Genomic DNA, 17,336 nt, shown 5'->3' on the forward strand with positions numbered 1-17,336 from the left:
CGGGGGGAGGAAACAGGTCAATATTAGGCAGAACAAACACTTACAGAGAAACGCTACAACTAGACACGCTGGAAGCTTGAATAATCTGGCACCATGGGCTGGGAACTGGTGGCATAAATAGGAGAAGAAACAGGTGGATCTGATAAGAGATAAATAGGACGGGGAGGAGCAAAGCAGATAAGAAGAAAAAGAGTAAAACCCAGCCTATGGTGCCAAGATCATGACAGTTAGCTTTTTCTTGCTTTTTTATATCCCAAGAAGTGAAGAAAATCATCTACAGTAAACACTCAGCACTGCCTAAAACAATTCCTCAACTTTCAAAATTATTTAATTTACAGATGTTTTAGGTTCTATGTACCATTAAGTACAATGCAAATGGTCGGACAGAGTGGTGTTATGCTACATTAAAAGCCCCGTTATAAATCAGGCCTTTGTCTGCTATGTCGATGAAAAAAAAAACTTTTGGACAATTTGATCTCCACAGTTTAAAGTAAAGGTTTTGGGTTATATCCTGCACAGTTGTCAAAACAACGTTTACAAACACATTGATGATTAAAGTTTGTATGAAAAAAATTTCTGGCCTGCAAGAAATCCGGACCTCAACTCCCGGTTGTTGTTTTTTCTTTAACCCAGTTTACACGAATTGCTGGTAACTTGTGTGTCTTCTGTTTTCATCACTCTGAAAGACCAAAGACATGTAGGGTAATTATGTAGGAAACTGCACTACACCACAAGTCCAGTGGGTGGCAGTAATAAGAAACCAGATACATCACAGCTGTTCCTTCCTTTTCCTCAACATAATGGCCGTTTCTAAATGCACAAGAACGTGAGTATGGACTCATGTCCTCACCAAGTATGTTCTTGAGAAGAACACAGGAAAGTGTGGACTTGGGGAGAACGGGAGCACGCAGCATAAATATGGGTAAATTGAAAAAAGCTCACAAGCTCGGCTTGTCTGGAGCTGTATTTCACCTCCTATTATTAATAGTCTCCAGATAATAATAAATTCTTACCTTTTTCATTACTGGGGGAATAATAATTAACACAGTCAGATAAACACAAATCAAATTAACATTTTGCCAAATAAAACAAAAATTTGATATCAAAGCCACAACGGCTATGCCGAGAAAGGGCTGCTGCTGACGGGGAGCTGCTGCTGCCGCAGTGCATGCTGGGACATACTTGTCCAAGAACGGACAAGTCTACCCTAATGCATACTCGGTAAAGAGGGAGGGGCGAGAACAACATCCGGGGACTTTGTCCATTCTGTCTTGTGTTCTTTGAATTGGAACAGGAGTAGGGCTGAGGCTGATGATGTTTCACAAGCACCAAAATGCACAAGTACACATATTGACAAACAGTCCATGTCTTTCAGCAAGCATCCATGACTGTGTGAGAGTGTGTCTATGCAGTTGTAAAAATGGGGACTGACTATTGGTCCACTTTTTTATTTAATTAAATTATTAAGGACTTTCAATCTCTGGAACCATAGTCCATTTTGCTAGCAACAGAACTGCATGGGGCAGGTTTAGCAAATTTGGGGCCCTAGGCGAAGACAGGCATGGGGCCCTCTGAATTGAGAAGACAAAATATAAAACAGACCCATTATACAGATACAGATGATACATGGCTATTTATCTAAATAACCTAATCATTTCTGATCATTTGTATCAAATACAAACAGAATTTGAAACTTAATTTTAAAATGTCCAATCTTCAATAACAAGCGAAGTTAGACATTGTCGTCAAACAGTGTCTAACTTGTTGATATGGTTAAGCCATCCGGAGCTTCCAGGACCAGGCTACACATGATACAAATTAGCCAGTGAGCTTTCTCAGTCTGGGTCACTGCGGCGAGCCACTTTTAGATACAGCAGGCAAACCTGTGGCAAGCCGGGTGATGGGAAAGAAGGAGAAGATGATGAGAAAAAGAGAGCAGAGAAAGTGTGGACTGCTGGAAGACCAGCGGTGAACTGGTTACAGAAAGGTTAAACAGTGTCCTCAAAGCTGACCCTGCACATTTTGAGTATGTTTGGGTCAACCTGCTGCTATGAAGCAGGATTCTCCATCATGAACATAAACAAAAATAAATATGGATCCAGGCTCAAAATGAGCACCTTGATATGTGCTTGAGAATGGCTTTGCCTCCATTCAAAGCCAGTTTAAAGCCTTGCAGGGCAGCATAAAGCCCACTGCTCTCATTTAGCCATGAAAAGGAAGTTCCACACATTTAAAAAGTCAATGCACTAGATGTTTATCTCCACCCATTGGATGGACACTCCCAACAGGTGTCAAAGTTATAGCTGCGTACCACTAGGGTAGCTACTTTTCAACTTTCTTGCCTGTTTTCTGATCTTCTCGTCGCTTTGCACCGTCTGTTTTCAAATGGTTTGCCGCTGTCTGTTTTGACCTTTCTACACACATGCAGCAAATGGATTGATCCAATGTAGTGGACACTAAAGGGGGAGGCTTGACACACACTTAATATTATAAGCATTCTGATGGAATTTTAGCAAAAGGAATTTTATCAAAAACATAATGAATGTGCACAAATAAGTAATAGCTGTATTAACCATACATGTAAAAGGAGGTTTATGAGCACCCACTAACCTGGGGCCATAGGCAACTTCCAAGTTTTGCCGAATGGTAAATCCGCCTCTGCTGGTAAGCTTCTGATAACACCTGGTGACTGAGAAAATTGTCAGTTCTAATAATTTAGCTTAAGACCAATACCTGGTTTTATTCTTTATTAGAATGACATCTTAATTAGCTTTAACTTCCAGTTCAAGTTAATAATATATAAATTATGTGCTGGTCAATTGCAAAACAAATATTTCAAACGACCTGTTTTGAAGCAATTTGGTCCTGAAGGTAGTGATTGCAGCACTTTCATGTGGGCGGGTCTAAGATTACCCGCAAAAGAAAAAGAAGCAGGGATGGGACAGTTACTTGGTCTACAATGCACCATGGAGGGCAGGATGACATGCCACTGTGGGAGTGTCTTGGAAAGTTTGTAAGATGGGGAGAGTTGTAGTTTTTTTAGAGTCCTGAGCAAAAGCCAAGCTGTGCACTCCAGTGATTATGCTAAAAACTAGCATTGCGCCAATGTAATTTTTTGGCCCCGATACCGAAACCTGGCTTTGCAGTATCGGCCGATACCGATACCATCTGTTTGAAATGGATGTGTGTGTGTGTATATATGAGGAACTGCGTACTACTTGGATGTAAAATAATTGCCATAATGGCTTTGTCAAGCTGCTGCCTACCTTTGTGAAGCAGGAAAAAAAAAGACTAATACAAAGTGAATCCAGTAGAACTTTTTATGGCCTACCTGGAATGGGTGACAATAGTTGAATAAACTTTTGACCCTCAAAATCGGTGTCCTATTTGTTGGTACTCGCCGATACCGATACCACCATTTTACTGCTGGATCGAGGCCCCGCCCGATACTGGTATCGGTATCGGTGCAACACTACTAAATACCAGCAAGGACAAGGTTTTCAATGTCCATAATTAATATCATGGTTTATGGCAAATCACCAAATACTAACTATTAAATGTAGCCTGCCTGAATTATATCCCAGTTTAATTTCTTGCTGGGGGTCAAGGTTTGTCAGGATTCAGCCATTCTTTCTGGGCAAAGTGAGACAGTTCTGAGCTTGGAAAGAACAGACATCTCCGATAACACTGAAGACTATTGGCAATAAAGCAATATCCTGATAAATCAAACATATTTAAGTTAGCAGTATTCTCATCAAAAAATAATTTACATTTTTTTTTTTTGTCACAAGAAGTGTATTATATTAAACTTTCACACTTTTGGCCGTTATACTTTGCCTTTAATTTGACAATCCACCTCATAGATACACTGCATTTTGCGGGAGCGTGGAAGAAATATCATATTGCAGAATCGAACTTTGCTCACTTTATTCACAAACAACCACAGAAATAAAAATCCAAGGCATACATTTTTGATGAAGCTCTCTTTTTATTTATAAGCTTTATAACAGTGTATAACACTGATAAATATACAATGTTCAGTGGAGTTTTTAGCCAATATTTTAACCATTACAGAAATATCTTTGATATCACCTGAAACCAAAAGAGCGTAATATCACAGCGTTCATAATCTTTTTACAACCGTAAAAACACAACCAAATATTTACAAATACTTTAAACATTTTTGCATTTCTATTTACATTTCTAATATACACCAGTGCTTGGAGAATCATTAGGGCACTCGTTTTTAGCAAACTTTGGACAGATAAACCGCTTCACTGAGGAAAGCAGCCTCTGATTTTTCTTCACAGCTTTTTTGTTTTGTTAAAGCACAAGTTACACAGCAAAAAATCCTTAACTGATCAGAAATGTTCAAGTTGCAAAATGAGAGCGCAAATAGGACACTACATTACTTTTTCATTGTACCTGTTCATTACCTGTTTCACTCATTCAAATCTAACTGTCATAAGTTTAACAAGGCAGTTTTTTCTGGATAAACAACCCTTTTGCCTCTAACTGGCATATGGTATCTAATTTCTTTCCAAAATCTGGAGGAAGGAGAGAGGGATGGTGAGACTTTTGAGACCTTTTCACCACTTTCCTCATCCTTTCTCAAATTTGAACACACCCTCCATCTTTGCCTTGTCTGCAGAGCCTTCCACCAGCACACAGCACCCTGCTTCTTCCTCAGATGGCGCACTGACTCTGGGAAGAGGGCCAACTGAGCCGGGCTGATTTCCTCCAACTCCACCAGAACCACCTGTAAGGACAGACCTTTATTAGACAGTAACTAAATCATAACAAAATTACTTTTCTCCATTATCTCTCTTTTTAACTTTTATTCAGCTCTAGTTTGTAATTTCTATGACCCTTGTGTTTTTTTGCATTAACAAGTCTCCTGCTTACCTTTATGGATCCCTCTAGAAGTGCCTTGTACATGGCTACCACACATTCCAGCTGCTGCCTCGTGTCCAAAAAGACTTTATCTCCATCATCAACATCCACATCGCAGCTGCTCTCATTGGTCGTGCTTTCGATCTCATCGCCTCCCTCACTGATCTTTGTAATGTTATTGTTGTTGCTGCTGCTGCTTGTGTTTCTTTTGAAAGTGGAGGCAGTGTATAGCAGGAGAACTCGGCGACTGGCCTGAAGGTTCTCGTCCACGGAGTCCATGATGGCTGAAGGAAGACCGAAATGTGTGTTAAAAAAAAAGACGCCTCATTTGAACCAAACCCTGTACATTAGCTGTATATTTTTGATGATGTAAGCTGAACCTATTTCCATTCTAATGCCTTCTACAACCTCATTTCAATAATTAAAGTCACAAAACAATCCACTGGACTTTGTTTCGAAGTTTGAAGACGTTTTGCTTCCCATCCAGGAAGCTTTTTCAACTCAGAATGTCAGGAATAGCGTTGAGTTCGAGCCTTTTTGGGTTTTTTTCTTTTGGAATGACTATAACCTTGATGACTGAGAACCTTCACCAGCTCCTGCAACCTCAAATGTATTTATATTTACTTTATCTCTGCCTGTTATTTACCTCCATCTATGTTCAATATACTCTGCTCCGCTTCCGGGTCACTGCTATACATTATCACTTTATCAACACCAAAAAAAATGTTTTGCTTGTAGACCACAAAGTTTAATTGTGGTCCCATATTTACCCTCTTTCCTTATATTTGCCATATCATGTAAAAGATATGATTGCATGTTTTCTGAAGACAAAAATATAAACAGTAAAGAAGTATGTGCATGGTGAAAAGGGGAGTTAATGCTTAGTTTACATAAAGTAACAAACCTAGATAAAAATTCAGACAGCAAAAGTGCGGATATTGTATAAGAATTAAACCTTAATCCTGCCTTAAGACTGCTGTCTTCCTTTTTGTCTGTCTGATGTCTGTTTGAAACAAAACCTTTACAGAGAAGAACTGCATTCATACAGAGGTAATACACTGGAAAAAATCAAAATCTAGACGAGTCATTTTTTTCTTAAAATAGGTGTATTTGCTCTTGGATTAAAGTAGTAAAATAGACATCTTGCCAACGGAACAAGGCAATTTACACTTAGAATAAGAAAACAGAATAGCATTGTTTAATTTCAAGTGCATATTATCTAATGATCTTATTTATCAGAGTAAAAATACTCATTCCGTTGGCAAACTATCACATTTACCTACTCAAATTAAGGAGAAATACACTTAATTTAAGACATTTTTACTTATTTCTAGATCGTTTTTCCAGTGTACACAAGTGGTAATTTAGCAAACAAAGGTAACTTAAGCAGATGGGGGGCTTACCCTGCCCCGGCTGGCAGTCACGCCCTGCTATGAAGAGTTTGTAGCCGCAGGCCTGTTCCAACACCTCAGGCAGTATTTGCAGGGCAAACTTTTCCACTTCCTCATTGAATCCGAGGGCACCAGGATTGGGGCATGCAACATAGGCGTCATACAGCTTGCCATCTAGATCTGAGAGAGAAAAGTTTTTATTAAAGTGACTATATACTACACACAAGCTATTTGCAACCTAAAGCAAAAGCATACAAAACAATGGTTTGAGAAAATAAAAGTAAAAAATAAACCCAACATGCATACATACAAACACACCTGAGGGCAATTTACAAAGACTGACTAACCTACTATAGCACACACAGATCCTCCCAATAGAATCTATGCATGCATGAGAAGGACGTACATTCTCCATATGGAAAAAGCCTAAGATGGCAAATAAACCCATTACTACTAAGCAACAGCGTCTGCAGCTGTTCCATTAAGCACTCCACAGTGAAATCACTGTTAGTTTATTTATTTTAAAGTTGCAAATTCAATAAGGTGAAACAGATATTGAGCAAAATAATAAAAAAGGTGAAAAGTTTGCAATTTATTACTTTACAGACCATTCAAATGCTAATGTTCCTCAAAATATAGCTATAATTATAATGATAGAATAATAGTGTGAGTGGAAATACTAAAACTTTGTATGTAAATTAAATTAATATAAAGAAATGACCCAACCTTGTGCTACTCAGAATATGATCCCCCAATTTGTAGGAATATATCTACTTTATCTTAATTTAGCCATTTTTGGATTAGTGCCCAGTGAGCCACATGTAAGAAACCTCACCAACCTGCTGTTCATGTCTTAAATGCCACCATTTGTACATTTTTAAATGCAATGCAATATGTTTTTGTTGGGGGTATTTTGCTTCGCTAGGGATATGTTAATAGAAGATATTTCACTTTTGTTCAACAGATTTACTGCACGTTATAATGTGTACCTTGTTGTCCAAAGTAAAGTAGAGTTAATGAAGCTTCATCCTTACTCACATATCTATTCAAGTGGAGGAAAAAGCTACCAGTATCTTCAGAACTAGGGGTGCTGGGGGGGGGGGGGAGGCTGAAAAACTGACACCCGCTCAAAGGTTACCTGTGGTGTGGCGCAGGGGGGGAAAAGTTGAATTATTCATAAAGGGCAGAGCTTGCATGACGATCAGATTTAAACTAAAGCTATTTTGATTTTGGGGGGGGGGGGGGGGTTGCTGAAGCAATTGTGTTGATGTAATTTGTTCAAAGATTTTATTTTTGTGCTGCATGTTCTTTTTATAAGGTTGCTTTGGTTGTAATAAACCATTTAAGACCAAAATCTCTACTTTTCCATTATGTCTGAGAGACTTTCTCTATACACACTTAGAGTAAAATTTCACTGAGGTGATCTTTAATTGTAAAACCATTTTACACCAGTAACCTTACTTGTATTGAAGTAAAGCTTTTTATCAAAATAACTGTATTTTTACTTGAGTACATTATTTTTATACTCTACCCCATCATTAGCTATTTTTTGGCCCTTTCATTAAAGGTAAGCATTCTAGAAAATTTGTGCCAGCAATTCCTCATTACAGAAACCCAATACATTTACACTTTGGTTATGAATCACTAATGTATATGCTATTGAATTTGCATGTTTTTATGCATGGAAACCTTTCGAAGTTAAGGTTACCAGAGTTTTTCCTGAAGCTAACTCATAACCATGACAATTAACTGTCAGTAAAAAAAAAAAAAAAAAAAAACTGTCAGTAAAAAAAAAAAAAAAAAGTTTGTTTTGTATTGAGTCATTTTTGCATCCAGTAGATATGCACGTTGGAAGGAATCTGTGGTTTACTGACATTCTGCAGGCGGTTAAATACCACCACCCCCCAAAACACACACACACACACACACACACCCTCCCATATTGAATGAGAGGCTGATGACATTTCAACTGAAAAAGCGCAGCGCCCTGTGGTTAGGTTGCTTCCTCTGTTTTGTGTCCTACTGTATAAATGTGATGATTTGTGACATACAATTGAAGATTCTATGGCTGTACTAATGTGTGGGAATATACAGTAGCTACTGCATGTCTTTCCTTCAATATGGAAGCTGTCAATCCTTTGTTTCAATTTTTTCCCAACGCTTTGTCTGTTTCCCAGTTTCATAATATACACAATATATTTTTTAGTTATACAACTAATGCAAAATTTTACCTTTATTTGCATAGACGACCGGACACGCCCTCCTGAACCAAAGTACAATGTCTATTTTGAAGGCGTAGTAGACGGCCACAGTGATGATAAAAAGAACAGTCACACCACCAGCAACTAATCCAATGGGAAGTATGATGTTTGGATCTGGGCAAATGAAACATAGCACAAATCAAGTTTAAAATGATTTTCATAAAGCATCAGGCATTTTTATTAAATATAGCTTGCTTTCTCAAATACATTTAAACATTTCAACAGTGTTTATATTAAGAATATTTGTACCTCCACATCAAAAAAAAAAAAAAAAAACTAAAGGATCTTCGTTTTTCTAATTAAAAAAGTAGTGACAGTGAATGCTGTGAGGCTAAAAATGAGCTTTCATACATTAATAAACATCTTTATTTTACTTATTTAATGCCTTCAGAGCTAAGAATCTAACTGGATGTAGCTATATAGTAACAATGAGGATAGATATACTCATGTGGATTTTTTGATTGTTATAACCAATGGATGTTTGAGTCACCAGACCGGGTGGCAGTGCTAAAGAGGGGGGAGTCCATCAACAGTTCAAAAGCAAACACCAGTTTAACTCAAGCTGTGTAATTGGATTTTTGTATTTAGAGATGTTCAGGGTTGAATTAAGATAATTAAGTCCTTCTATTATCATTGAGACCTTTTTCTATTTGGTCTAAGGTGGTGGCATTTGTTTTAGCTTTGCCCTCTACCTAATCACTCATCAGATCCACCTGCACCGGTTTCCTATTTAAGCTGCCTGTTTTCTAGCCATCGGTGCCAGATTATTCTTGAGCCTTTGGTGTTGAGAGTTCTCTAGCATTACTATAGTGTTCTGGTTGCCTGATCTTGATCTGTTCCTGTATTTGTACGTTTGAGCCTGCCTGCCCCTGTCTGATTAGTTTGTCTGACTGTCTTCGGACTCCTGTCAGATTCTTTTGTGGACTTGACCTGGATCTGCCTCTTGACTTCGCCCTGTGGATTGTCTTGTCTTCCTTCGTCAGCTCAGATCTAATGTCCTGTCAGCTCTGCAGCCTTCTGGGCTTCCTCGTCTGGAACTCTCTGGCAGCATCTGTTCAGTTGATCGGCTGGAATCAACGTCATTCTCTGGGCACGGACTAAACTGTCAAACCAGGTTAGTGACTCGCGTGTTCATAATCATCCTCTGTCAGATTATCGCAGTCACTAACCTGGTCACTAACCTGGGTTTCTCTCCAAGACATCCAAGTCATTGTTTGAATAAATGCTTTTTAATGAATCCACTTGCCTGAGTTCTGGGTCCTAGCTTGGTATTGCTGTGTAGAAAAATGTGGCTAATTTGTTCTCAACAGCAAAAACAGTGTCTTTTTTGAACTGTCCTGTTACTCTCTGTGACTTAGAGCAGGGGTTTTCCAGGCCAAGGACCCAAAGTGATGGCAAGATGGAGCGAGGACCAACTAATTATATATATTGTATGCAATTGCATGCAATTGTGTTTTATCAAACTGGTCCTATAGTCACTCTATTACAGATGGTGTAATGTAACGAAAGTAATTTCACCCTGGGATTAATAAAGTATTTCTGAATCTAATTCCTCGTAGATGGGACAGGTGTTGTGAATGAAACGTTGCCCAGCTTGAAAGAGCTCCTCTGTGTCGCTGAATGTAGCATTGATGACTGAAAGACATCTTCTGTCTACATTAATTTGTTTACTACAGTGTGTTAAACTCACGTTGATGTTTATTTAAAGACATTTCAATTAATGGAAAAAATTGCAGGGGGGAATATAAAAAAAAGTCTAATGAACCAAAAAGTTCGTGACCCCCATGCAGTACCTCCGTGGACCCTCTAGGGGTCACAGACCCCCTGTTGTAGACCTCCGACTTAGAGGATGTACAGTTTAAAACTTAGATTTCTGAACAAGTACATGAAAAGCTTTTGAGAGAGAAACAAATATTGTTGGAAATAACAGATCTTATCTTGATTTAGGTTGTAGTTATCAGAATTTGTAATTGTGGTTGATAGAGGTTTATGTTGAAGGCAACATGGCTCTTTGCCCAGGGTGCTACTGTACTTGGTGACAGCAAGTCACTCAGCTGTGAGAGAGAACATTTTCTACTTCCTATTTTCATTTATGTCAGTTAAGAGTAAGAATTAGTTTGTATTCTAAATGATGTAAGCATTGTAAGAAAACTTCTGTATATATAACATGAGTGGGTATTGATGCTGAGATTGTTATCTGATTCAAGATTTCTTTTCAGCCTACACTAGGCTTTCACACTTTTTTTTTTTATGCCTGAGTTGCATTTTATTGTCTTACGTTCAAAATCTAAAACACCTGACATGATCAAATTTTAACCACATAGTCTGAGCAGATTCTTAAAAAAACAGAGCTGGAGAGTTATTTAATATTTGCAAGGTTTTAAAAAAAAAACAAAGGCAAAAGTAAATGCTATTTCAACAGTGAGTCGACATAAATTAAAAAAAAAAGTATCTAACAAACTTTAATAGTAACATTTGGGAACATAGAAGTTATGACATAACAGTTCATGCTCAATAGCTTTACCTGTTGACAACAAAGTGAAGTATCCTTCAGGAAAGCCTCGGGAACTGTAGGCTCGACAGGTATAATTGAGGTGGAAATCTTCCTCCCTCAGTTCAGAGAACAGAAGCAGCCTTTCTAACCACACACCCTTTGGTTCATCTTGAGTCCACAAACTGTTGAAGTCAAATCAAGCAATGGCCTTAGAAGGTTGTGTAACAATGTTCCACAATTTTAAATGTGATCGTATGAAAGAGCAGAAGACAATTTAAAGTTACAAACCGCTTCTCCGACATGTGGATTCGTTCAGATGGCTTGTTGGGAATGAACGTATAGTTGACAAACCAAAAGGCATCAACGAATGGCATTCCAACACCTGGTATAAATACTAAACACCTCTGTGTGAGGTTCGACCCTAAAAGCAGAAAACAAATTATGAATATTTAAGCCTGAATATATTTTTTTAGCCTAACCATCATCCATCCATCCCTTTTTAATCACACTTATGCCTGCTGGGATCATGAGGGGTGCTGGTGCCTATCTCCAGCTGTCAATGGGTGAGAGGCGGGGTACAGGTCTGCAGTCTATGGCAGGGCAACACTAGCCTCGTGAGACCATCCTGATCTCACGAGCTTTCAAGGTTTCACTCGCAGATCAGTCTGGAGACTCTCCGTTAAAGAAAATTTGGAGCCGTTCATCAAAGGAACGTCCAATCAGCGTTGGCTTGAGGTGTGACGCAACGAGAAGCGTGACAGTTCAGTCTAAAGAACATGGCGGCTTCAGCCGATGAAACTAGCGTTAGCGTGGCTATCGAGCAAGTTTTATCGGAATTACAGAGTATTTCTTCACTGAAAGAAGAGCAAAACACTGCTCTGGAGGCTTTTCTCAGAGGAAAATATTTTTTTGCTCTTCTCCTGACTGATTTCGGCAAGAGTTTGATCTATCAATTGGCTCCTCTTCGTCGTCGCTCTGTTAGTACGTCATATGCTTCGTTGATCTGATTGGTTTATTTGGCCCGTCTATCACCAACATAGGCCAATCAGCTAACCAGTATTTTCGCCCCTTCCCAAAATTATTTCAACGGAAGGTTTCCAGGTGGATATGCGGAGCAAATCCATCTGGCGGAGTCAGGTTAGGGCAATACAGAGACTTACGAAAACATACAACCATTCATGCACACACTCACATCTATGGAGAATTCAGAGAAGTCAGTTAACCTAACAGTCATGTTTTTGGACTGTGGGAGGAAACCAGAGTACCTGGAGAGAACCCACACATGCACAGGGAGAACATGGAAACATGTATACCTTGGTCAGTAAATTCATACTGTACATTGGTAGTGGGATTATTTTGTTTCATACTGAGGAAAACATTTATTTAATTAATTATAAGACATGCTCTAGAAATGTTTGAGGACCTAAGCATACTACATGAACAGTCACACCTAAATCTTTATTTAAACTATTTTATTTAAACAAATGTATTTTAGTTATTATAGTTTGGGATATTTGGTACAAAACATTGCCGCTATAAAGGCAGATTATTTCAAGCAGGGTTTTGTTGAAACAAATGTTTTGTATTTTTTTTGTTTTGTTCGGGACAAATTGAGCTGCAGAGGAAACCAATTAATGAAAATCGGCCGAAAATTGTTCCAAGTCCGAGCTTGGGCCCTAAGTTGCATACTGCTCCCTCACCATAGCTCCCTCCCTGCTACTAGCATGGCTTTAATATTCTTACTGATTTCAGATATTCAGATTGAGCTAAAGTCTCACCTTTTACAGCCTTGACGATTTTGTTTCCTGGTTCATGAATTTCTGGTAACAGAAAGTAGGAATCTAAAAGCACATGAAAAAAAGAACAAACAAGTTTGATGTTGCTGTTAGCTGGCTTTTTAGGGATCAAAGTAAATAAAGATCTGCCATTGCAATTTTTTAGTAATTGCATGTTACTTTAGCATAAAACTATAATTCTCCGCAAACATAAAATCGTATTGAGAAAAAGACAATATGTTTGTTTGTAATGAAATGCTGACAATCAGATAATGAAATTCAAATAGCATTATGTCTCAAACTCAACCAAAACAAATGTTTACAGCATTATCAAAGCTTCTTCATGTCATGCAAGAATGTCAGCATTTCTTTCCAATAGATGATCATGGTGATAGTTATAGACCATATTTACATGTAACTCCAAGTTTTCCATGGTGCAAAAAATTACAGGCTGCATGACAGTCACACTAAAGGGTGTGGATGTTAAAATTTGTAAACATAAATCAATCTTAATTTATGAGCAATTATACATCCATATCAAAGGGCCTCAATGTTTTCAGCTTAGACAGGGTCTCCCACCCTCACAGTCCTTCTTGTTCCCGGTGCCCCTAGTCCTACCACAGTTCTTCCTTCCACTCAATTTTCAGTTAACATCCCTGGGTACAGAACTCTGTGAACAACCAACTTCTTTATCAATGATCTTTTCTGGCTTATTCTCCTTGTAAAGGGGATCTTCTGGTCATTTGTCAAACACATGCTTAGAATATATAATAATATATATAATAAATGTTTTCCTTTTACTCAATATTCACATTTTTAAATGCACCTATATGTCTATATTATGTCCTCACTGGTTATGATCTTTCCATCTAACTAATATCTGTACATGGATTTTAATTTTTTTCACCTTTACATTAAAATAAAGTGGCTATTTCAAAAGTAGGCTGTAAAAATGATCTGTGCTGCTAAGTAAAAATAAAGTGCATTATCCATGTCATCTTACCTCTGACCGTTACTTCAATGGTTTCCGATACAGATCCATTTACGCCATCAAGGGTAAACATCAGAGTACAGGTATATGTGCCACCGTTTTCATTTTCCACTCTGTCTATGGTTAGTTTGTTCCTGTCCCGGAAGGTATGCCTTCCTGGTTCATCCAGTATGGGGTCACAGCCCTGTTGGGATAAAGAAGTAGAACATTTTAGTTTTCTGTACTTACTTTGAAGACTACGGAAGAGGATTAGGGCCACTGAAAAAAAAAAAAAGTTAACTGATTTTTTTTTTTTGTATTTCAGTAAGTATGGGAAAAAAGTCAGAATTCTGACTTTAATCTCAGAATTCTGACTTTTTTCTCAGAATTCTGACTTTTTTATTGTTAGAATTCTGAGATTAAAGTCAGAATCCCAATAAGAAGAGCCAATAATCAAATTACCTTGCCATTTGTAAAATGTCATTATCATCATTATTTTAGAGGGAATATGTTCTCATGCCATTTTATCAACTAAGTTCTTCACTTAATTGTGAAGAAATAGGTCAGACAGCCTAGAACATTAAACCAGATCTATACACACAATCTGTTTTTCTCAATATCTGACTTAAAATCATAATAAACATTTTGTTCATTTGCCATTTGGGAAAAAAAACAATACACTGAAAAACTTTAATTAAAAAAAATATTTGATACAATGGTTTATTTGTCCTGAGTACAGACACAGTATCTGTCATGGTGATTAGTAACATCACTGAATCAGGGAGGCAACACTAATGTCAGAACATTTTATTCAGCATCACACTATACCAAAACATTTCCATATTTCTGTACTACAGTTTTAGATATCTAATGCAAATTTCCACAGTTTTATGTTCAGACTAGTGATGGGAAAAAGGTAGACCGCTGTCTACCCTTGACTGCAGGTAAAACATTTACTACATATGACCTCTGAACAGAATCCACCAACAGAAACTACAAGCTGAGCTTCTATGTAACACAGAGGAAGAGGAATATGTACTGGACTTGTCTTTTTGCTGTATAAACATATAACTCCTCCATTTAGTGAGAGTTAAAGTGAAAAATAAGCATTTTATAAATCCTGTCCTGCAGATATTCTAGAAGATAGAAAATAAGTTCTTCCTGCTGACTTTTTTTTAGCCCCTCTCCACCTGGCCAATAAGGAAATAAAAAATCATTTTATACGTACTTTATACCAAGTGACAGAGGAGCTGATGCCGTAGCTGTCCAGTTTATCCATATAGTCCCTTAGTGGGCAGTGCAAGGTGTCAGACAGATCTTTTGTGAGTACTTGATAAGCTTTCAGTGGCCTTCCACACTCTCCATCAATTGGCATATTTACCACCAGCTTGGTGGACTGCATGTAGCACTGAGCGGGAGTTCTGCAAGGAAAAACAATCCAGGAGGATGTGAAGTTTAACCTAAGCCATCAGTACATTTAAAATGTATTTCTTTATGTCAACTACAGTACTATGGAGAACCAGCTCTACTATATCTAAATAAATAAATGCTCAAAAAATTCATAAGCATGCAATTAATACAATAAATAAATAAATGTAGGTTGAAATGAAATTATAGCGCTAGACATAAATGTATATATCTATTTTAGTTAGCTTCTTTATTTATTCGCCTTTGTAATAATTACCTTATTTTTTATTGTCCGCTAAATTTTGAACTTTATTTATTAATTTTTAATATTTATATATGTGCATGTTATAATATTTTTTTTTTTGTATTATTTTTCCTTTGTATTTTTTACCCTATTAGTTTCTTCAAAGCTATTTATTTCTGCCTGTCGTTTTTAAATTTCCGTATGCATTTCTGCCTCATAATGCAAATGAGGAAGGGTTGTGTCTTAGAGGGTCAACCTCGGCCCATTAATTAATTGTATTTTTGTTTATTTATTGAGCATTTATTTATTTCGGTATTTATTTTTAAATATCGTAGAGTCCTCCATACAGTACTATATAATATCAGGATATTGATAAACTATGTTAACTTTTGCTAATGTTCTCCCAATATCATTCTACTTGATGTTTATTTTCTCTTTGAGACATGCCAGGTTTACAGTACGTAATAATGTACAGAGTGACTGTAATCTTAGAGGGGATGTAAACAGAATGACATGCTTATCTCAAAAGTAGATCAGACAAACAGCTGTGGTTAGAAAGAAGGTGAGGGAGGCATTGCTTTTTTCTTCTTCTTTTTTTTTTTTTTTTTGTTCCACATCCCGTCTAAGCCTCTTCTGATAAATTCGGGGGAAAAGTGACAAACCACAATGTAACATTGTAGAACACAAAACCCCTTTTTGCAACAGTCAGGATAAAAAAATGTCCACAAAAATCAGGATGCTTCTTTTTTTAATGTAGCCACAAATATTATTGTTGAAAACAAAAAAAAGAAAGAAAAAAAGAAAAACAGTCACAAACATAACCTATTTGTCTGTTTCATTTAAAGTTGACTTGAATCTTGTTGAGGTAAAACCTTATAACAACCATGATGTCTTTTGTTTGGATTTTAATTTTTGAGAAGGATTAACTGTGTTAATACAAACTCATACCTGTCTATGGCAGAGGTCAACAACTTCTACATTTCCTAAGATACTTTTTTTATTTTTTAAATAAGCCCAAAAAAAAGATTTCTTTTTTGTTCAGCATCTCATTTTTCTTTTTTTACTTTCTAGACAAAAAAAATGTATTTTTACTGATATTGTTGCATAAAATATTGTGAAAAATCCTCATAAATAACATTAAAATCCTGAACATAATTAGTGAGTTAAAAAGTGCAGATTAAACATAACACCACCTTGTAATCTCATAAACTTGTAATTTAAAGAGTTATTAAGCATTAAACAGTATTACTTTAATAAACTCTGAAGTAGAAAGACTGGTCCTCATTGGTACAGTAACAGATATTCTAATCAGCACATCTTACCTCAGTACAGTTACGTAATCTCCATCATCATCCATAGTGGTGTTAAGGAACCATAGAGTCTCCCTAGTTACCAGAACTTGACCGGTCACATTTCTCATTTCTTGTCCGCTCTTTGTGCTGTACCAGGTGATGTTGAACGGGGTGGTGGTGAAGTTAAAGACATCTGGAGACAACAGGGTGCTGTTCAGCATGGCCACGTCCCCGGGAACAGAGAACACTCTTTCAAACTGGAGCTCATAGTTCGTGCATTTCTCTGCAACACAAAATCATTAAAAGATTACAGTGATATCTCCAGTTGCCCAGTGCTCAGCTCTTAATCCTTTGCATTATCACAGTACATTCAATGCAGTTTACTTATCCAATCAGCAAGAACCTCATACTCTTATAAAATTATAAACCTTTATAAAGAGATATAAATGTTTTTGGGACTATTGCTCAAATATATATATATATATATTTATTTTTTTTTTTTTTGCCGGATTACAATAAGTTGCTCATCACTCACTTCATGACTATAATTGTAAATCCTCAGTTTAAAAAAAAAAACATGTTATTTTTAGTAGTGTTGCACAGATACGA

The 17,336-nt window shown here is 37.1% G+C and overlaps 1 protein-coding gene across 1 annotated transcript; it reads right to left on the bottom strand.

Annotated features, from left to right (window-relative positions):
* Positions 1–3,986: 3,986 nt before the first annotated feature.
* On the bottom strand, positions 3,987–17,006 carry LOC107087350 (interleukin-1 receptor-like 2). Its single transcript, XM_015378887.1, has 10 exons — positions 16,758–17,006; positions 15,013–15,205; positions 13,818–13,989; positions 12,818–12,880; positions 11,328–11,460; positions 11,070–11,221; positions 8,516–8,659; positions 6,297–6,464; positions 4,906–5,177; positions 3,987–4,759 (listed from the first exon to the last, which is right to left on the bottom strand). The coding sequence occupies exons 1-10, from the start codon at positions 16,946–16,948 to the stop codon at positions 4,463–4,465; spliced, it is 1,785 nt and encodes a 594-aa protein (XP_015234373.1). The 5' UTR covers positions 16,949–17,006; the 3' UTR covers positions 3,987–4,462.
* Between the last annotated feature and the right edge of the window lie 330 nt (positions 17,007–17,336).

The sequence above is a fragment of the Cyprinodon variegatus genome, unplaced genomic scaffold, assembly GCF_000732505.1.
Source record: "Cyprinodon variegatus isolate N-32 unplaced genomic scaffold, C_variegatus-1.0 Scaffold181, whole genome shotgun sequence".
In the NCBI taxonomy this organism is placed as follows: domain Eukaryota; kingdom Metazoa; phylum Chordata; class Actinopteri; order Cyprinodontiformes; family Cyprinodontidae; genus Cyprinodon; species Cyprinodon variegatus.

What these genes read in the sequence shown, in the direction of transcription:
- LOC107087350 (XM_015378887.1), bottom strand. Translation starts at nt 16,948, where the DNA reads ATGCTGAACAGCACCCTGTTGTCTCCAGATGTCTTTAACTTCACCACC. An exon ending in GATTACGTAACTGTACTGAG is followed by an intron (nt 15,206 to 16,757) that starts GTAAGATGTGCT and finishes TTTTCCTTGCAG; the next exon opens with AACTCCCGCTCAGTGCTACA. An exon ending in CCTCTGTCACTTGGTATAAA is followed by an intron (nt 13,990 to 15,012) that starts GTACGTATAAAA and finishes TTATCCCAACAG; the next exon opens with GGCTGTGACCCCATACTGGA.